Source organism: Salarias fasciatus, chromosome 7 (assembly GCF_902148845.1).
Source record: "Salarias fasciatus chromosome 7, fSalaFa1.1, whole genome shotgun sequence".
In the NCBI taxonomy this organism is placed as follows: Eukaryota; Metazoa; Chordata; class Actinopteri; order Blenniiformes; family Blenniidae; genus Salarias; species Salarias fasciatus.
Window position 1 is genome coordinate 19,436,376 of NC_043751.1, and position 22,301 is coordinate 19,458,676.

The 22,301-nt window shown below is 42.7% G+C and overlaps 1 protein-coding gene across 1 annotated transcript in view; it reads left to right on the forward strand.

Annotated features, from left to right (window-relative positions):
- The first annotated feature begins 2,324 nt into the window (after nt 1-2,324).
- roraa (RAR-related orphan receptor A, paralog a) overlaps nt 2,325-22,301 on the forward strand; it is a 174,492-nt gene continuing 154,515 nt past the window's right edge. The window contains exon 1 of the mRNA XM_030095965.1: nt 2,325-2,650. Within this exon, the coding sequence (XP_029951825.1) occupies nt 2,497-2,650 (154 nt within the window). The 5' untranslated portion in view covers nt 2,325-2,496. The remainder of the gene's footprint in view (nt 2,651-22,301) is intronic.

The window sequence follows — 22,301 nt, forward strand, 5'->3', positions numbered from 1 at the left end:
ATTCTCCTATAACTGTTGTATGTTTATGTATGTTTTCACAAACTCACCCTGACAGCACGGCTTTAAAGGTGCAATCAGTAACATTACATCACATAATGTACCCCTGCTCCGGTGATGAGCATCGCTCAGGTTGCATATTTGGAAGACTTTAAGTCAGTTTAGATAGTTTAGGCATGTCGTACTAGCAGTGCACAGCACGCATGCATATGACCGTTGTTGCAGACGCATGGCCTGTGTTGCAGGCAGCACACCGCCCACCGCCGGTAGCCCTCGCCGCGTGGTCAACCACACGGTCATAAAATACGGAATGTTGTGCTGCTTCTTTGGCAACCACGGGAACTCACATATGATTGGATCTGGAACCCTGAAGTAGTGACAGCTCGAATGCTTCTGTCTTACTTACGGTCTTCATGGCAGCATCATACCTCAGCCGGGTCTCAGTGTTGTGTTGTGTTGACTATTCAACAAATTTATAAAATAAAAAAAATATTTTAAACGTTTACAAATTGCTCAGTAGTTTGACTGTAACCTCTTGTTGTCTGGTTCTGGCCCACGGGCTTTATGTTTGACACCCCTGGTATAAATAGTAAAGTAAGATAGCAGTAGAAGCTTTTATTTTGATTACATTTTGGTGCCACCCCATGTTCAAAGAATGGCACCCCCCCCTGTGCCCCGAGCCCCCAATATAGTCTGGATCTGCCCCTGGACATGCTAAACAAAATGAAAAAAAAAAAAAAAAAATGAAACACATGGAAAAAAGATTCCTGATTCCCTAAATGAAGTTGGAAAAACAAATCACACTAAACTAAATATACTTTCTAAACTTTACTCAGAGGATAATAGAATGTATGTGGAGTAAATGTTAGTCTGTCTAAACCTGATTCTGTGACCGAGTTGTCCACGAGCAGCCTGTCTGTGTGCTGAGAGGGCAGAGCCATGTCAAAGTCCACGTGCGGCTCCGTGGGGAGGCGGGGCCGCGGATCACGTGCAGAAAGCGTGGTGTTTGGCGATCGGTGCTGCAGCGAGCCGCGCACGGATACCAACACGGATGCCGGACTGGCTTGGCGGACGCCTCGTGTCGCCTGAAACACGAAGCGGCGTCTAAACACGCGTCCTCTCCGAAACTCACCGCCTGTCCCTTCTTCTATCAGCCGGAGCGGCGGCACGCGGGTGATGCTGGGAGGAAAGAGAGCTGCAGCACGCACACACACACTCACACACACACACACACAGGATGGAGGAGACCTGAAGATGATGATGATAATGATGATGGTGTTAATAATGAAAATATTAAAGCGCGCTCTGACTTCCTGTTTGAATCCCTGGTCATCAGAGCTGAGAGATCTTCCTGTCAGATAGGAAGCAGCCTGTTTAAAGCGTTCATGCAGCCAGAATTGTAGCTTGAATAGATTTTTTTGGAGTCTTCAAACATCAAGAGAGCATCTTGATGGCTGTGATGATCCTGTTTAACTGGGATTCATTTGCTTGATGTGGTTAAAGCAAAAATAGACAAAAGTGGATGTTTTTGTTTGAGCAGTTTTGGTTTTGTAACACTGATTTCAGTTTCGTAACCTGGAGAAACTTATCAGATTAGATGTTTTCAGAGTTTGGGGTGGGTATCCTTTTTGGGTGCTAGAGAGTGAAACATTAGGGGATCAGGGGAATGCCTTTTCCTTGCTTATTTTAATTTTTGAGAAGAAATCATGCTTACAGATATATGTAGATTCTAAAAAAATGCTATTTTATTATTAGTAAGAAACAGATTGATTTAGGCATATTTTTATTGCAGGTATAATGATACTAAAATGAAATATTAAAATAAACTTTAGTGCAAAACTATATGCATGCACTGCAGACTATATAAAGACTTGCCAAGTATTTACATAGCTTACACTGTTTATGCATCTGCCATTAATATTAAAAAATATGGCATTCAGTTAAAAGGCTGGAGAAGAGATATGCAGTGGTTCATTTCATGTGTGTGCAGAGGTTTTCTTTGTAAGCCACTGGTCTGGATTATCTACTGAAGTTTTTACATGCCCTATAATGCTTTTTATGACTGTATTCTGGCACTTCTACAGTTTCCACTCCCACATTCATCAGCAGTCTGCATGTACCCAGATCATCATCTGGGAACTTGAATGCAAAATCATGCATGGCTGCGTAAAAACCACTGAAGGGGTGTGAGACTGTCATGAAAATACTGCTGTTCCCATGTAAAAACTGCGCAGGGTCGATCTGCATGCATTACTTTCAGGCCTCCATCTATTCTTCGGCTATTGACAACCTCTCCCTTCCCAGTGTGCATGACTGGAGCTCTCACTAGCGCTGCTAGTGGACAATCAGACCTACACACCCACCTCCAGACACACTCGCATTTCTCATTTCTTACTTCTAGTCTAAATTAGATAGCAAGACGTGGTGCCGGAGCTCACACATCGCACAGAATTAGTTTGAAGTACTAGTGGTAGTTTAACAGTGTATCTCAGATTCAACATGGAGTCCCCTCCAGATCCAGCGAGCGACCCGGGCAACAGCGCCTCGGAGCCGGCTACCCCGGTCAGGGAAACCCCGGTAAACCTGGAGACGCTCCGGAAAGCGGACCATCCAGCCCCGGTTCGAAGGCAGACCTGTTCCAGCACCAACAGAGGTAAGCGGACCCGCGTTTCCCCTCATTTATACAAGACAATGAACAACAGCCGATCGAGGCTTTTTTTTTTTTTTAACTTCAACATGAATTAAATCGCGTCTCCATAGATAAACGCACGCTGTGTAAATTCTGCCAACACGTTCCTTATTATTGCAGCGCGCCGTCTTATTATTAATATTCTTATAATTTTAAGGCGCTGGGTTGTGATTAGAGCTTCGGTGTGTGTTGCTGGTGTTCAGGCTCCACTGACAGCTCAGATCATCGTTTTGGGAGGGGGGGGATTCGGTCACACATGTCACATTTTACTCTGACTGCAACATTAATCAATTATCCGGGAAGTCGGGGTCGATCAGCGGGACCTTCTCCCGGTGCCAGCGCGGGGCCGGTCGACGCGCTCAGACGCGATAATGTCAAAGTGTTGAAAGTGAACTTTGGGAAACTGTGGCTCAGTTTTTTTTTTAATCGATCAGTCCCGTTCGTATTTTTTTTTTTTTTTTTTTTTTTTTTGTAGGGACGTGTCCTCCGCTGCGCCGTCTGCCCGGGTTCTCCACATCTCCTGCTCACACATTTAGACTATTCCTGTGTGAAAAAGGACGCCCCGGCAGCTGGAATTTGTTTAGTGTGCTGCAAAAGACACAGTTTCAAGCATGAAAGCACTGCACACGCTGCTTTTTTTTTTTTATCGATTTCTTTTAATAATGCGACTGGACTATGATCAGAGGAGTTGCGCGTTTGGTCAATCGCCCCCCCCCTCAAAGTGTGGACACAATATCCATTTATTTTAACATGATTTAGACATGATTTATCCATCACGTCCCGTCCATGTTGTACAGTAGTACAAGACAGTATTTAACCACACCCCCTCTCGGCTGCTACAGACAGACCGGGCTCACCCAAGTTCAAAAGAAATCCTGATTTCTCTGCTCTTCCTTCACCAGCAGTGTGCGATGGACACACTTCAGAAAAAAAAAAAAACACACGCACGCACGCAATCCATCTACATTTCACCATTAATTCACTAAACGGCGCGTCTGCGCGTGTTTTTTTTTTTTTTTTGTCTTCGTTTTTGTGCGCACTCTTCCTGTGCGCAAGGTTATATTTAGAGTGTGATATGGTGAATGTGGAATGTAAGCTGGTTATGTAACAGGTTTAGCCATAAACAGAGGCGCGCGAGCCGAGAGCAGAAATCACCATCGCAAGATATCTTTTTCACTTTGTAGAATAGTTCGCCCACTTCCCCCCCTCCACCCCCTCCACCCCACAGTGTCACGGAGATTGTGTGGTTAATGTAAAACAAGCGCCGCCACTTTTTAGAAGCGAGGATTTCTTCAACTGAAAGGAAACTGTGTGTGACTTTGTGGGCTGGCACAAGCCTGAGCGCTTATGTAATAGCGGGGCAAAGACAGGTAGTTGAGAGTCTTTGTGGATTGATTTCTTTCCTTTTTTTTTTCTCTTCCTTTTCTAAAGTCTGACTTTCAGACACTCCTAACCTGCTGACCCATATTCACCCCACCCTTTTATACACAGGATTAAAGTGCGTCTGGGAAAGAGAAAGACAGGAAAAAGAACGCCTTTGGTCTGTTATGTAATGCTGAATGGGTGAAAAAAAATATTTCAGTAGGGTGATCCCTGCTGTTAAACAGGAGGATCTGAGCGCCGAAACTTAGATTTGGTGCCATAATAAAATGAAATAATGTTTTTTTTAGGGGGAAGGATTAGCATTTTAGAGTTTACAGAAAAGTTTTTGAAAACTTTTGAAGAACTTGTCGTCAGTGAAAACACACCTCACAGGCATTCCTTCTCTCTTGTATAACTGTGCCTCACACCCAGCTTTGTGCTCTATTGCTAACAAGGCACTAACCTCTTAATATTCAAATTTTTTGAGCAGCCTTTATGTTCCAGTGCTGTGGTGTAGTGTTTCGTCTAATCCAAATACTCCAAATGTTGGAGAGGGTTTACACACCATCAGGACAGTTTGTCTATTGTTGCACTAAAAGAGGCTTAGCAGAGGTCACAAAGGAGATGTTTCATAAATGTAATAATGTAGGAATATTTATAGAGCTCATCATGCAGGGGAGCAGAAGAAAAGCTTGCTTTCATGAAAAAAAAATGCTGGCTTAATTGCTTTATTTAATAAAGTGTTCATGTTAATGTACACGTCCTGCTAAAAGGGAACGCCGGTTCGCACATTCGAGCGCGAGATTGCTCAAAATATAACAATAAAAACCGTTTATGGTGCCCTGTTATGTCACGGAGTTGTAGTATGCTTTTTAGGATTATAATTCAGTTCTCTGGCTTGAGTTTGTGAGGCTGCAGCCACAGAAACCAACATGTGAAAGGCGTCAGGCGCAGCTTCCTTTCTCCTTTTTCACACCAGCTGTATCAGACTTTCCGAGGATGCACCTTTCTTATCCCGCATGCAGAACGTTTACTGTTTTAACCCTGAGTGCTAATACCTTTTAAGTTGAAAGAGCTTACTTCAGCAGAAGCTCCGCTGGAAGACTGGAGCGGGTCAGGGAACAGGCCTTGAAGGGCTGTGGATATCATTACTGGAAAGAAGAAAGGGTGTTATTTTCATACGCCAAGATCTCCGTTTGCAAATTTGGAAACAATCAATATTAATGGCTCGGTTATGTAAGGTGATGGTCTCTGCAGAGGTTTGAAAACCTCGCAGTTGTACAGGGAAACTCGTGAAGCCGCGGATCCGATGCGAGTGTGTGGATTGTTATTCAACACAAGTTTCAATATTGAAAATGACTGTTTGTGTGTTTTGGCAGTGTGGTAGTACACTCCGATCTGAACTGCTGAGCTGAAATTAATATACTGTACACATACTTGTTATTGTCATTCACAGTGACAGTTGCTTGAGAATCGCTCCGTTTTGACATGAAGAATAAGAATAGTTGCAGTGTTTGTGTGAAATTTGTTGCCTATTAAATGGTGAAAGTGTCTCAAAGCATAGTGTGCTATAGTTTAGGAGAGAATAAGTTCTCATCTGAAATAAGTTTACCGGCAATTCATAATAAAGAGGCAGATTATGAAGAATGCCTTCTTAATGAACAGAGTTTTTCCACCACTTTTATATTTGCTGTGAACTGAAGTGGCAGCCTTTATATAGTGGTTGACACAAGACGGATGAGGTGCAGGGATTTTTTTTTTTTTTTTTGAAGTTTTCACACTAAATCTCAAGCAGCCAGGTGTTGGCGAGGGGCTTCCACACCGCTCAAGTGGACAGCGGCATTATTGTGGCGGTGGCATTCTCAAATTCAATGAATTACGGCTCCCCAGCCCGCTGGAGAGCATGAAGATACAGGTATAAGCTGATAGCTGAGCCGGCCGCTCGGACACATCCAGGAGAGGAACTCTATTATGCCTCCCCTTTTTTTTCCCCCCTGCCTATAACATCATATTGAGTTTCGGTCCTCTTGTGATTTCAATTGTAAAGTGTGGCTGCAGTAATAATACCATCAACTCTTTTATTGGTAGCTGTCAGACACTTAACATTGTTAAATTTTACCCATCAGCTCCTTCTCTCGGTTATTTCCTTAGCTGTGTGCTGGGCTGTTACATCTGGTGACATTTGCTCCTGGTTTAGACTTTGGTTACGCTTTCTTTGAACAATAAGGTCTCCTGTTCTTATGAGCTTCAAAGGTCGGTATCACTTGAACAGCACGGTTATCTAAGGTAGTGTTCACTGAAAATCGGCAGAAGATCGGCTGGAAGCTTCGGTTTAAATTCACTCAAACAGTAAACAAGAAGAATATTGTTCTGCTGAGCAGTCACGGTGACAGACGCCGGGGCAGAGCTTATAGTCAGATGTGATGACCTTACAACGCAAACATTTTAATTTTTCAATAGAAGTCACCGCTCTTTGTAAATTATTGAGTCGGGGCTGAGACGTTGCCCAGAGATCAGCACCAGTGAACGAGTCTTATTTTAAGAAAACGTAGCAGTGACAGTTAAGCTGTCATGATGTGTGGGTGAATTTGTGCAAACATACATTTCATTACAAAATCAACTCATTTTTTTGACATTTTGGTGTAAAAAAATGTGTTGGAAGAGTTTTTGAAAAATTTAAAGCATTCTGTGTTTTAACATATCCCTTTAAAATTTCTTCTTATATTGTTTATTTCAAAACACATATTATTTCTCATTACAATCAATGCAGCCTGTGAATTAAAATGTATTTTTCATGTATGTGCAACATTTTTACAAAAATAAGTCTGAAGGACTAAATAAGAGGTTTGATTGTTGTGGTGATCAGAATAAAACAAAAGTCAATACCATATGATATTCCACTAACATAGCTAAATATTCTTGATATCTTCACCGCTCTCCTGTCGACAGCAGACTTGTTGCTGCTGCTGCTGTTACACATCCTGTCGTCCTCCATCTGTGCAGCACCGACACACGGAGAGGCAGCTCTGTCGGTGTGAGGAAACAAATACAATCACTTTTTCTGAATTTTGGAAGAAATCTTTCAACCAAAAGGTAGATTATTGTGACATCTCAAGAAGCATTTTGTCCAAAACTGCTCGTTTTACACATGCACACTCTCACACACACTCACACAACCACACTCTTTTTTTTAAAATCAGCGTGATCTAAGTCGTTAGGTTTAACAATTTTGAATTTCCTGTTCTAACAGGTGATGCATAACAGTCCCACAGAGTTTTTTCATGATTAAAGCAGGTGAATAGTTTTGTTGAGTGAAGTTCAAGTTGAGGATTATAACTGCGCTGAATGTGACTATTTTATAATATGACCTGCAATTTATGTAATGGTGAAAGTACACTGACTCATTCACAACAAAAGTCAAGGACATGCAGCCAGTGCATTGTACCGCCTTGACTTTTGACAGATTTACGAATTCTGCAGTTTAGATCTTCTCTTTCGACATTTCACATGCACACATGGCGTGTTTGAACCACATTGCGCAGTCCGTTCTGTGCTCGGGTGGAGTTGAGACGATCACTTCATCGATGAGGTGCTTCTAATCAGTTCGGTCATGTGTGATACGTGCAGGGGTTTAACGTTCTTATTACTGTTCGTGCATTGGGTTTAGTCTTGACCTTGAGTTCAAGGGGTCACCAATACACATGACTTCCTTCATATTCATAATATTGGAGCAGTTTTTCCACGTCTATCATGCGCAGTTTGAAAATATTGTATTCACTTTTGATGATATGCTGCAAATGACCATGAATACCATGTCAAACTTTGTTTTTATTATTTATTTTTTTTGCCAAAAAGATCGCTACTAACTAGAGTGTCGTTTCAAAATGCAAACAGCAATGCTGTTCTTGAAATGTGTTATATTTGGTATAAAAAAGGATGCAGAATAGGCTTTGCAATTGGACGTTGCTTCAGATTGGTACTGCAGTTATGATTTTTATGATCCAGCAGCTCCAGAATTTTTAAAAAGGTAACTTTGTAGCTTCAGTCATCTCTGTTTGGTTTAATATGATGCATCATATTTAGTTGACTACAATTCAAGTAATATCCTTGTGCTTTTAATCAGTGGAGGATCTTTTAAGTGCACTACAAATGGTTTTTGTAGGTTTTGGTGTTTCCTGGTTTTGGATATGTGCTGTAAATACAGAGCAAATTTTACAAATAAAATACTCAAACTGAAACAGTCACAAGAATGCAAACCACACATTTATTTTTGTAGCTCTATTCTGGCAAATTTGAATCTTTATTTATTTATTGTTGAAGTGTTTCAGGTTCTGGTTTCGAATGCATAGCCTAAAAAAATCTGTACATGAGGCACCAAGTTCAGAAACTTCACTTCGACGGACTGTGAAAGTTTTATTCACGAGGGACAGCTTATTTTGGAGTTCGAATCACCAGTGGCTTAACTGGGGCTGGCGAGGAAGTTTCAACTGGTGACAGACACCAGATTTGATGCGGAGTCTCCAGTGGTGACCGGTCGCTCAGATCTATGGCCCATTTACAGAAATCTGTATCTTTGACGGATATTTTTTAATAGTTGTGACCGGAAATACTCCAGATGCATTATTGGAGGGCGTTAAAGGAGTCTAAATTTAATGTGGTACACTGTGACCTAAGTACTCGCAGTGCTTGGATCAGGGCTGCTCTGTGCCTCTCTGATATGAAATAGGCCCCTTTAGAAGAGGCCTAAAGGGAAAGAGGTGGCGAGAGGGGTCTAAAGCCCCACTCCGAGGATTTTTTTGTGTCACATCTGGTGCCAAGCCTTTTCACATCTCCACAATCCTGAAGGTGGGTAAAGCTCCTCACACAGAGAATCTGAGCGCCGGGGAACTCTGACCCGCAGTATCTTTCAAAGCATCGGCAGTTCGCCTTTGAACAGAGTCAGACTGAATGCATACAATCATGCTTATGTGTGGCGTGTAAAGTCCGTCCATCCATCCATCCATCCATCCATTCATCTTCCCTGCGAGCTGCAGAGTTCTGAGTCCTGGCACGTGTCGGACAGAAGTGGGTTTTCGGTTTTCCAGCTCGGAGGTTTTCCCCACCGCGACGCGCAACGCGTCTGCTTTAAAACAGGAAGAGGCAACGCTGTAAAATCTGAAGTGTGTTATTCAAACAGCACATCTCAAGAGCCTCTTTACTGTTATTTATCTTGCTTTCCGTGGGCTGAATGGTCCTCGCCGCAACAATGCCGTTGAGTGGGGGAATATGACATCTTGCTCGGATAAAAACGGAGGTATCTGTTGCTCATTGTTGCCTGTCTCGCACAAGAAAAGAGTGGCGGCCACAAAGGGAAACAAGGCAGAAGAATCCATGTGTTTTTTTTTTGTTTTTTTTTTCTTTTTCATTAGAGCAGTAATGTAATTGAACAATGTGTGCACTCATGTCTTCTCAAGGCACTTTAAATACAGTAGGACATTAAAGACCAGACAGAGTGGACTCTGAAATGGCTTATTATCAGCTGGAATAGTATGTTTTTTTTTTCCTTCTCTCTTCTTCTTCTTTTTCTCTGTCTCGGCAGTGTTATTTCATCACGTCGGAGGTTATTACTTCTCATTTGCACAAATCCATATTTGAATTTTCCAAATAAAAAAAAAGATGTTCTAAGAACAAAGCCTTTTTCAGTACAAATATTGTTTTTCCTTGATTCTATCACATAGAGATAAGCTAATAATATTGAGGATGGCAAAGTACATATACCACCATGTTTTTGTGTTTTTGTTACAACATGAGTGCGACGGCGTCACTTCACCAAGTTCAGCCGTCACCTGAAATAAACAAAAAAAACTTTTTGGAAGACGCGAGAGATAAAACAACTTGAAAAATCAGTGTCATTTCTGTTGGCTTGATTATTTATATTGGAATAACAAGCGCAACTTAATCTCATAAATAAAAAAGGGAGAGATACAGATCCGTCCCCTCCAGGTACTGCCACCACTTAATCGAATTAGCTCCACTCGCAGGCTTGACGGGCTCTTCAAACACCCCTGGTGACTTCTGAGTGCCGATTACAATCAGCTACTATTTTCAGCCTTTGATTAAAATCTGGTGAGGTTGGACAGAATTTTTTGAGCACAGAACTAACTTATTATTAACATCGCAGCCATCTCTTCCCTTTTTTTTTTTTGTCACTTACCAAGGGGCCAGCGAGCCGGTGTGGTTAAACAATACCCGTTAGTATTCATCATATTGAACCGCTCCGTGTGAAACTGTTTGGTTTTTTTTTCGCTTTATTAAAATAGCTTTTCGCTGGTTCTGTTGATACAAATGTGTGTCAAATATTGGTGCAATTAGACAAAATGTGAGAAAATGAAAGCGTTTCAGATGAATCGGAGCACTGTAATCTTTCTTAAATAATCTGGCCGTTCGTACGAATGTTCTCATCTGGCAGACGACAGCGGTGAACACAACTCTCCACTCACAAAATAATAGGAGATGATCACAATTGTTCCTACCTCACACAGTATGTCACACAGTCATTGTAACGTGCCTGTCAAAGACTATTCAGCTCTTTTGTTACTTTCAAAAGGCAGCTTTTGAATATGAATCAGTCACTAATGAATATTTGGTTCCTGCGTGTGTCTGTGAATTGATTGCTTTAGGAGGGGTTAGCAAGACGGAGTGTGGCACGATGGGGCTCAATCAATGCGGCGTTTGCCGCTGTGCTTCCTGACAGTGATTGAAAGACGGAGTCGCTCTCCACCGTGCGCGACTCTCCGGTCCTTATTCACTGACAAATATCGTCTGTCTGATCAATCAATATTTTCGCAGCTTTATTTTAGTAATGCCGTACTTAAGAGGCAATAATTAACGCCGCGCTCGGTTGTTAAAAGCCTATTTTTATGTGACAGACTGAAATAGACGTACAGAAATAGGAAGATATAAAACCTTTCGGTCGAGGGTGATGCCAGTACACTGCACACTATTCGTTCGATTCGTTTATCATAAGATTTTATTACATTTTCTGATTTTTTTTGCATTTTGAGTCATGCTGTTGTGTAAGATGTGTGCATTGTTTTGCTAAGCTTTGTGGGGTTTGTGTACCTTTAAAATTAGGAGTTAAGGTGCAGTATGTAAGATTTTAGTAATGAACTTAGTTTACTTTAGTAATGAAGTAATGAACTCTCCTCACCCTGCTGATTGTTTTTTAAGAGTGCTTAAATCTCGACGTGTCATATAGTGTATCGAATCAAACTTTATAAAGTGCTTTTCGCACAAAAAGTAATTCAAAGTGCTTTAAGTACTTGAAAGACGACACCCGTCCTGTAATTGAAATATAGAATAAAAGCATCTAATGGAGGAAATGTTCATTCACTGTCGTCTTGTGTTAAACAAGTGTGGCTTGTGATGCTCATTAATTTCTGCTTGCTCCACTTGCAGTGTTTGGGCTCTCTTCGCTGGCTCGGTGCCACAGTGTCTTCTGAAAGAGCCACTTCATCTCTGTCAGGGGCAGGTGGAAATTTGCTGCACACTTCTAATTGGACAAAGTGCCTTTCAAACTCCGAGCCGTCATTCACGGATCAGATTATCATCCGGACCAGGTGTCAGCAGAGGGTTATCACCTCCCGCCTTTTTGCGTCTTTTAAGGTGATTTTGAGATGTTCTGCACCTTTCCCCACAAATCTTAAGTTTTTGTTGATTGAGTTTGTATTTTAACGTGTGACGTTTGGATAAAACTCAACGGATCCATTCAGTTTCTCAATCCCACGGTGGTGTGATCGGAGTGCGGCTCGCTTCTGGAAGTGTGAACGCTGCCGTCCGCGCCCTGGTGCGCACCAAACAAGTGGAGCGAGTCTGCTTGTAAAGCAGCTCTCGGTCATCTAGTGCGGCTTGATTAAAGCCAGATGGGAGCGGAAGGCGGCGTGGAATAAACACAGACCCCGAAGCTCCGTGCTCTTGCAGTTTATCATGATTGATGTGAATAGTGGGAGAATTTAAACTCCTTTCTGTATGTTAATGGGTGCTAGGTGAGCTTTGAGGGGGTAAATATATAATTGTTATGAAAGTTGTGCCACGTGGAAGCCTGGTTTAATGGTCCTGTCCGGTTTGAAGCGTTTTTTTTTCACAGCTATGAGGAGAATCTCTGAGCTGCAGGCAGGCTCACAGTGGACTCGAAGGGCTGCAGTATAGCTTGGGGCCAGACCTCAGTTGCTTGTAAAAGCAATGGTGGAATCTTCAGATCAGTCCTTCATTCAACATTTAACCAATGAAAAGAACAGCATGTCCATTGATGCTATTTTGTCTGCCTGAATTAGTTAAAAGCATAAATGCTAAATTTTGAATGAGCCAGAGAAATGAAACAGACTCGTGATTGATCATCGAAATATGAAAAGATAAAAGACTTTTTCCCCCCACTTGCACCATAGCCATAGCTGTTCACACAATTGTGTAAAAAAACGATGCTATGCTTTAAGGTTCGATTTGTTTCTCCTGAGTTTATACTGAAGAACATCTCTCTGTTCATGCAGCAGAGGATGCCGTATTTTCTTTCCTGTTTGATATGAAAGCAGAGAGTGCATGTAAATAGAAAATTAGATTGAGCATAAAATTGAACCTTGAGGTTGCAGCACAGGTAATGTGTTTTTAAAGATGGGAACGAGGTGTGTAAGAGGTTTAGCAGAAGCTGAACCAATTTCTCCAGCCTTGTTTTTCTATCTGACCGAGGGTTTGAGCCGGCCACTGCCAGCTGAATTCAGTCAAAGAAAATTTAAGGATGAAACAATCATATGGGTTACTTTAATTAAAAAAAAAGACTTTTTTTTGTTGTTGATAATATTTTAATGCAATAATCTTGACATTTAATTCAAAAACAACAGTACTGTTGCATGAAAATGTTGAAAAGCAGAACCAGTTGCATGCAGTGACAAATACATTATCGCCACTCCTTCCACACATCAGGCAGACGCGGCAAAGTTTTGACACAGTCGATTGCTTATCTCGTGCGCGTGTTGTCAGCGCAGATGTACTACACTATGCTGATTTGATTCTGGGCAAAGCAAAGCGGACAGGAGAGATTGATGGCGGTGTCCCCAGTCAGACAGATAACACCTGATTCTGCCTGCAGGGGTCTGGACCGGCGCTCTCCTCCCCTGCGCCTCCGCCGCGTTGAAGGCTGTGCCGAGGAGGTGAACCGTTCCTTCACTCAATGCAAATTCGGGGCCACATTCAGAGATGATCCCAGGACGATTGAGCCGATGTGGCCCCGAGCGCTCGGCGCCGCGCGATCCATGCATCAGCCACACCTGGGGAAAAAAACCCCGCACTGGTTTTGGGGGTCATTTGTTTAACACAGGTGCATCGCGTATCTTATCGCACTCAAACAAGTCCGTGCGCGCAGACACACAGACCGAGACACAAGTGCACGATAGAATATTTCTGATTCTAAAAACTGGTTGAGTCTGAGGTGTGAACCTGACGTCAGCTGGCAGAGGCTTCAGCCTCCGTAACTCTCACGCGAATGAAGAAGCGACTTCATACAGGATTATTTGGATAAAGTGCTGGTTCAGTTTCAGGGACGCATGTTAAATTGGATGCATTGTTTTCAAAAGCCACATGGATGTTTTCTGAGATTTCTTCCCTCTCGCAGATTAAAGTATTTGTCAGACATCAGTTTATTTACCAAGTAATCACATATCAAGCAGGACTGCCAGATTTATTCTGAACATGAGAACATGTTTTGCTGTTGCTTTTTTTTACCACAAAAAAAACACTGACAACTATCTACTTTGGGGATTTTGACAGCTGGTCAGACAAAACAAGCCTCACCTCAGGCTGAGGGATGATTGTAAGAGGTTTTTGTGAATACTGAGGCTATTTTAAAAGGTTCTGTACTCTTTGTGCCGCACTAAAAGCCGCTTTGATGATCTTACATCATTTGTCATAATTCACCAACCATCACTAACATCTGAGTGTCTGATGATCCTCGCAGATCAAAGCATGCGGCTGGATTTTCAAGACGTCCAGTGCAGCAAAACAAATTTTCTTTCTTGTTTGACTCGATAACGTGTGCAGCACAGGTTCTCGGTGTGTGAAGCAGATGGTGAAAGGCGAGCGCATAATAGATCTCAATATTAACTGTAGCGCATGCTGGGAGTGTTGGTGGATGGCACGCGGCAGAGTAAAAGTGAAGCGATGACCTTCTGTCCCATCATTTACCCTCCCGTGCCCCCCATATTGCTCTCAAATTACTTTGTTTTAGCCAATTAAAGCGGCCGGCTGAGCATCAAGCGGGCTGCCATTTCTCGCTCACCTGGACCCGTGTGACATTATCGCTCTGTCATCGGGAGGGATGGCCGTAAGTGGGGATCTCCGGCGTGGCGCCGTGCCACCCAAGACCCCACTGTGTTCACCGGGATTAATGCGGCGAGCCCGTCCGCCTCGCAAGGATCCGTCAGCCCCCGTCTGGTCGGGGTAATAACACCGCGGGCAGGTCCGCATTTTTCAAATCACACACACACACAAACACATATATATATATATTTATAAAATATATGGGGAGAGAGACAGAGAATTTATTGTCTTATTGTGTCTATCTTATTTGCTTGTCACTGATCAAGATACCATATGCCGAGAAACGCTTCCCCGTCCAAATCCTTTAATGGCTCAATAATAGAAAGACGGCAGACACAACAATACTGTGGCACGGAATGAGTGAGGGACCGGAGAGTGTGGTGTTTAACAGCCATACGAGCGCAGATTATGTGCTTGAAGGGGCTGAATTGAGTGCCAGCAGTGACAGTTGGGCTGGGAATTGAGCGTGCCGGGGACGTACGGCTTGACTCCGCTCGGAAACACCACTGGGTCCGGGGGCTCATCTCTGCAGTCCTCCCGACTCCCCTCCTCCCGCCGAGGCGCCGCGGCCCCGCCGTTTGCTCCGCTTCCTCCGGGGGAATGGACGGGCCCCTGCTCCCGCTTGATGAGCGCTCGCTAATGGCTGCTTCTTTGAAAGCCGACGGGCCCGTTTGAGGAGGAGTGTCTTTTACTTCCCTCCAGCTTGCCTTGGCTGGGCATTCGTCAGGCTGCCTGGCTTTGCTGTCCTGCCCACATGATGGTGCGCCAAGGGGCTGAAACGTCTGTCATTTGTTTTACTTTCAAATAAAAGTTGATGATTTACCAATAAAAAGTAAAAATAGTCTTTTGATGATGTCTGGAAGCATATGGAGACAGTGTTGCAATGGTGACACTTTCAGCACTTTGTCAAGCCAGAAATAACAAGAGACAAAGGAGATCTGCCTTTTTACTTTTTTGTATCGCCTCTGATAAAGTGTTGTGCGTCTAGAGTTTTGTGTAAAGTGAACAAGTGAGTGTAGAAAGTGCATTCAACTCGAAAATGTGGTTGGAAACGCGTGGTGAAGGTTGCATTACATTAAAGCTGGCAGGCATCTTTTTTTTTTTAATCTTTGTATCAGTTCATCTCCCGATTTGCCAAAAACACGCATTGACGTCATAAAAGGACGCAGAAACAATTACATTCCCCTTGTTGATGTTTTATTTCCGGATAAAGTGTTTCGACTGTCTACTCCATTGTCGCTGCAGTTTCAGAGAGATCTACTGAAATATCTGCAGCATCAAAATAAACTTTGTTTTATTTCCTAATAAGCATCTGTAGTTCATAAATGCAAATCAGTAAAGTCAAGCGGACACAGATAAGCGGAGAGTGGGCAGGTATTCCTTATGAAATCTGCACAATCGGTGATCTATGCGAGCTGTTTTATTGCTTCACTTGTAAAGATGTAACGCTGCCAGTTATCCGGCCGCTCACCTTTGACCCCTGCCCTACCTGTCCGCCCCTGAGGGAACACTTGCCCTCCCCCGCCCTCGCCGTCTTCACCGTGGTGCCAGTCTCCGGCTCCTGCAGACTCCATCAGGAAGTTGGAGTCGTCCTTGGAAATCTCCCCTCTATAACTTCTCCTGTCTTTACTCTCTCCAGGCCTCTTCCACTCTGTTGTTTTCTTTTTTTTTTCTCCTGCTCTCTTTCTTTCCCCCCCACTTGAAACTGGGGCGAAGGTCAGGATGGCGAATTTGATATAAGAGCTGACATGTTTCCGCGGAGCACCTTGTCAACTCATAACAATAGCTTTACAGGAGCTGTTACGCCGAATAAAGAATGTTCGCATATTCCCATAGAAATGTCCTGCGCGAGACGCTCCCTGAAGACATGAGAACATTTGTCTGCTTATATTTTTACCGATCCCGGCCCTGCAGGAAATGGAGGGTGAAACAAAACGATAACGTGTGCAACTATGTTCCTTCACACTGAGACCAGGAGAAGTGAACCACATCGCGAAATCCCACGGCATTATTAATGAGGAGCTTGAGCTATATCGGTTGATCTCTTGGAGAGCTTCCACTGTTCAATTTTAAGGAACTCGAGATCATGAAGTTCCTCAAACTAAATATTGGTATTTTGGGAAATTGAGCAAATTAATGAACAATTAACAATTAAGTGCAGAAGATGGATGGATGCGCTGTTAGCAGCCACAAAAATACTACAAAGTTTCTGTTTCACAAATATGAAGACAACCAAACCAAACCGCACTGAAATCAGTGATGATTTTTAGTTTGCGTGACGGCTGCCTTCACCCAGAAAATCCATTCGACTGGGAGGTGATAAAGTGAAGAGAATGTAGCCCGGTCGCACGCTAATGTGCCAGATTTTTCTGAATAGTGCAAGTAACTAAAAGTGTGTGACTCATCTCTTAAGTGAACCTTTGCTAATCAGATACTTACTAGTCATGTTGCTCCACTTCGAGCCTCCACGGCGCTGCTGTCAGTTAGCTGAGAACACGGCGCCATACTGCATGGTAGAACATTTATTTCACTTTCTGATTGGTTGAGATAAACGCTCAGATGGTCTGTGTTGTGTTGATGTGGATGTGAACTGTTGTTGCATCTCACCGCATCATTCTGCAGCTGTATTAGTCTTGCATATTTTTTTTTTTTTTAAGGAACAGATGTTTGCTGTTGCATAATTCTGAAAAAAAAAAAAAAGTCAGCTGTTGTGTTGTGCAGCGGTGTGATCAGATTCTTCTCATTTCATTCAACCTCTTCGTCTCCGAGCTGACTCTTGACTGGAGTTCATAAAAAAAAAACAAAAAAAAAACAAAAAAAAAAACAGGTCCAGATTAATAGACGAAGCAGAGACAAATAATCTGCCCAGGAAGTAACGCAAGCTGAATTTTTTTGAACATGCAATGAAGATACTTGACAGCAAAAAAAGAAAATCCCTGAGATGGATGCACGTTACCCCAACAGCTTCATTTTTTTTTCCCACTGTCTCAGATCTCCCACCATCCAGTTGTCACAGGCAGCTTCATCTCAAATTAAATTCATTCGGATTTGACGTTTTAATTGGAACACCATTCCCATTAATTGAACAAATTAGGGAGAGTCTGCAGGGGGAAAGGTAATCTCTGGGAGAAATGATTTGGAATTCACAATTTAAAATTAAAAATCAGCTGCTCCTCTTTGTTTATGTGGCAGCCAGTTTGCGGCGGCGGCGGCGGTGGTGCTCGGCGGTCTCGGCGGCACTCGGGGCTCACATTGTCTTCATTAAAGGCGATTAAAGAATAGGTCAATTTAGTCTGCACGGCTGGTTGAGTCGAGCAGCGTTTCCTGTGAAATGTCTTTCCCTGCATGCTCGTGCGGTCCTCGGTTTTGTGCACGTTCACATGTCTGAGTCTCTCCGTGAGCCACGGCTGTATCGTTTGAAATGTTTTTTTTGTTTTGTTTTTTCCATTTTTTAAATTCTTAATGTATGTGTGCACGCACGTGTGTTTGGGTTTTCCAGCTCCTGTGCTCTGCTGGAGCAGAAAAGCTGTCTGAGTGCTGATGAGTCGCTGTCTGATTAGCAATGAAAGGTACTGTTCGCCCTGCAGCTTCGACTACAGTGAGCAATTAATTGTGCTAATAAAAAAAAAAATAAAAAAAATCATCCTGAAATTTTTTGGTTGACTTGATAAACATATGCGGATGCAGGGATGCTCCTCAAACCAAACCAGCGTGAATGGGTGCTTTATGTGTGTGCATAAAATCTGTTTTTACCCCTGTTGTTCGTTAAATCGAAAGCCCCCTGCCCCTCACTTCATCATGGAACTGAGAATTCTCCAACTCAGGTTTTAGATTTACATTTACAGGAGGCAGAACAGGAGCAACTCCAACATTAGGTGGGAGACGATGACAAGTCGAACAGCAATAATATGTATCTTATAGACTGGAATTCACTCCTACAGCACACCGACCATCAAATCATGTCTGAAAACTCACGTCTCTCGTTTTTATTGTTGAAGTCTCACAGTTTGGGCGTATTGGGCGTACACCAAATCACACTGAAGACCTTTGTTTTATTGAGGATTTACGATTGCCTCGTGATGTAAGGTAACATTTTGAACTTCGAATGACGTCTGTCAGAGTCATAACAGCTCATCGTCTTGGCCAAACTCCAGCTTTCCAAAAGGTGCAGAGGGAAGATTTTTGAAAAAATGTCTGGAGTGGCTTGTCGAGAACATGGACATCTGTTATGTTTTTATTAAGTTGGTTATTAATCACATCTTACCAGTTTGTTTATACATTTTTTTTTCTTTTTTTAATGAACATGTGTCATCAGACCAGTTTAAGCAAATTCACAAAAATCTGTAATCAGTTTGAAAGTTGAAACTTGAAATCATGATGAAATAAATGTAAAATTAACATTCATTAAAAGACATACAGCTGAGTCCAAATCAAAATGTCCACTTGACTCACCTCTTCCCAAGCCTCTAAATACCACCTGATGTTTTCTGTTAATGTTTCTATTTTATCAAGAGAAAATTAAAACTATTTGGAGAAAACAGGTGGAGCTACAGTAAGTGCTGCTTGTGTCAACAGATACATTTTACTTTCATTTCATTATTTCACATTATCCAATCATAAAACTGCACTATTTGCTGGGGAAAAAAAAGATGAATCTCTGTAGCCTTGCTGATAATATTTGTATAACATCTCTTAAAAACAGAGCTCTTTCAAATCTGAGCTCATTGTGTTTTCTTGTGTTGGGATCATGTGTTTCACAGCTCCTGAGCTGTTGTGTGTAAACCTGTGAACACGGAGCTGGATGCTGGATGTGAGCCTTGAACATCAATCACGGCGCAGTTTTAAACACTGCCACCATTTGTTTTTTTTTTTTTGCTTTCAACCTGCTAAACGGGCTTATAGAGTTTTCTTTTTTCCCCCCTACCCCAGAGGTCCTAGTTATCTTTAACGCCAAGGACGTTTGCTCCTAAATTGAAACGCCACTGATGCCTGCGCAGGACCGAGGACAGACATGAAGAAAAATACCTAATTGGATCTCTCTGTAGTAAAATGTGGAGGGAAAAGGGGGAAGATCGGGTTTAAGGAGGAAAGAGAGAGTAAACCAGACAGAGGGGAGCTTCTAGATAGCGAGGCCGGGGGGGGAGAGAGAGAGTTCCCCCCGTGCTTGTCAGAGTTTGAGCAAGTTCAGAATTGATGGAGCCCACAGGCAGCACTGCTAATTTTAGTTGAAATCACCTAAGTGGTTTGGCTAATTTATCCCGGCTCCTCGGCCTCAGCCCCTGGTTTCTGGCTCTCCCCCCACCACCGCCCGCCGCCTCCCCCCCCCCCTCCCTCCCAGATATATCCACCGAGCGTGAAGGTACCAGGAGGTGACAGTGGGAACAGAAGGGTATTTTGTGCCCAGCTGATTTGCCGAGCGCCGGGCGCTTTTCAACCTGTGTCACACGTTTGGATATTGTTTGACCCTTAACGACGGCCCGGGATCCGACATCCATTCCCTGAAATGATTAATGCTGCGTTTTATTTAATGGAAAGTGAAATTACATTCTAACTTTGCCATCACTGATACATCTGATATACCACATGTCTGATATTTCTTGATAATTTGAATCCAAGCATTTGAATATCAGGAACTATTTTTTTTTTTTTTTTTTTTTAGGAGTCAGTGAGTCTGATTTTGTGCAACAATGATCTTCCGGCTGGAAGTGCTGAACACGTCGAAGCTTAACAAGCAGCGCTTCTGCCTTCTGAAGGTTTCGGGAGCAAATCACAGAGTCCCTTCCTTTTGTATGCATCCGAGCAGCAATTGAAGGATGTAAATGTGAAATGAAGATGTGATCGTGACGATTGCAAGGTCAGCACAGATAAAAATTAATATTTAGCTTCCGAGCAGGAAAATGCAGTTATAGTCTTTTTGGAGTTTTGTGGTTTTTTGAGATCACACGACGAGCTTCTGGGATCATTTGGCGATCAGTTTGTGAGGACGAACGACCGACCCTTAAGAATCTTGAGCCACACTGGGATCCATCGCAGCAAAAAGCAGAAATACGTAGTAAGTGTCTATGCAGCCTGAAACTGTTGAAACAATTACATTTAACACTCTGATGTGTCCCGACATTAACTTATTTTAATCAAAGCGGTCAAGTAAACATCATAAAAGAAACATTTTAAGATGCTTTAAAGCCAGATATCGAACAGGACCTGTTCGCGGCGCGCCGGGCCTGCGCAGCCATCTGCTCACCGATCAATCATTTAGAAAGAGACGTGCATCCCCAAAAACAAGAAGGGTCAAAAAATTTGGTGTAATGCAACACAGAAAAACACTCAAATTAATCTAATAAGGAACTCCTGTTCTCTCAATATTTAATTTTGCAGACAAATTAAATATTAATTGATTTCTTGTCTTCTTCTTTTTTTTTTCCAGCAAAACCCTGGTTCACCCCAGATTCCTATTCATTGCAAGACAGCAACAAAAGGGGGCGTGGGCTGTTATTTTTATGGCATGTGCTATTAATTTGATTTATGTGTGAAGACATGCTTATCATTAACTAAAGCTGAGTAGTCGCAAACCATGACAAACAGTGGAGCGTCAGTAAAAGATAAAGTGCATTTACATAGTTAATATGAATATTCATTGCGTTTCCCCCTTTTGTTTCAGTTTTCGCAGTTTGTGCTTCTATCTTGTTTGCAGTTTTTCAAAAAAAAAAAAAAAAAAAGCACATTTTCAGAGCAACGAGCAAGAGAGATGTTTGAAGTCTTGTGTGCAAGCCAGCAGTTTTTGGCAGATGAATGCAGGGGTTTTACGTGCCAAGCACCTGGTCAAACTGCAAACAATGAGGGGCTTATGGATTTCTTTTATCTAACAGCGACTGAGATGATAGCGAGAACGTTACAGCTCTTATGGGCCCTTTTAGGAAATGCTGATGCACGATAAAGCTCGGCACCTCTGGATGCTGTGGAAGCATTGCGTCTAGGAGAAAGTGTGTGTGTATATATATCCTAGTAGGGACACTCGATCATATTTTTTTAGATCCCAACTGCTGGAAACAAGAAAATCTTTGGTGAAAATTTGATTACGAACTGAGTTATCAAACCGAATGATGCTACTTAGTGAGAGGCAGTATGGGATTATACTGTGAATAGCATGCATTTCACTTTTGATGCATGGGAGTTGGTATAGCGTTAATTTTAAAATGAAATTATTTGATGTATAAAAAAAAAGTGAAATAATTGAGGGGGAAAAAAAGGTACTTTGCAAGTGGCACGTGTTCAAAGGGTTCTGGGAAGGCAGAAAACTCGACAAAACTTTCCTTTTTGGGTCAAGACTGTTACCTCTATTACTCATTATCACATAAACACAGTTTACAACCTCTCGGGTTTGCCAAGCTGACAAACGCAAAAGCATTGCTGTTCTCCAAAGCTACTTGTGTGTGAGAAACAAGTGATTGATTTACTAAACCGGTGGAAGACTAATATTGTTTATGGACTGCTTCACAGTGTATCTGCAGAATTGAGCGTCAGTGCAGAGGGTCTTGTTTGAGTCTTTAGCAGTGATCTAATAATGACTTCCACAGATGGGTTTTGTTGGCCGGGGCTCTGCTGAGTCCACTGTGAATGCGGCAGAGAGTGTCAAAGTGTCTCCTGTGCAGGATCATCTCCAGGTTTGGGGAATGGATGGTGTCTGCCAGACACGCTGGCAGTCGCTGGGCCTCCTCTCCTGCACTACCTGGGCTGGAGCGCAGCCAGGGTTAATTATAGGGGAGCTCCAGAGTCTTGTGTCACTAAGGATGCTGGACAGAATATTGTCATACTGCCATGTCCTATACGGAAAAGACAAGAGTAAAAAAGCACACCTGCTCGGTCAGAGTTTCCGTGGCGTTTCTCTTCTTCGAGGAGTGAACAGCGG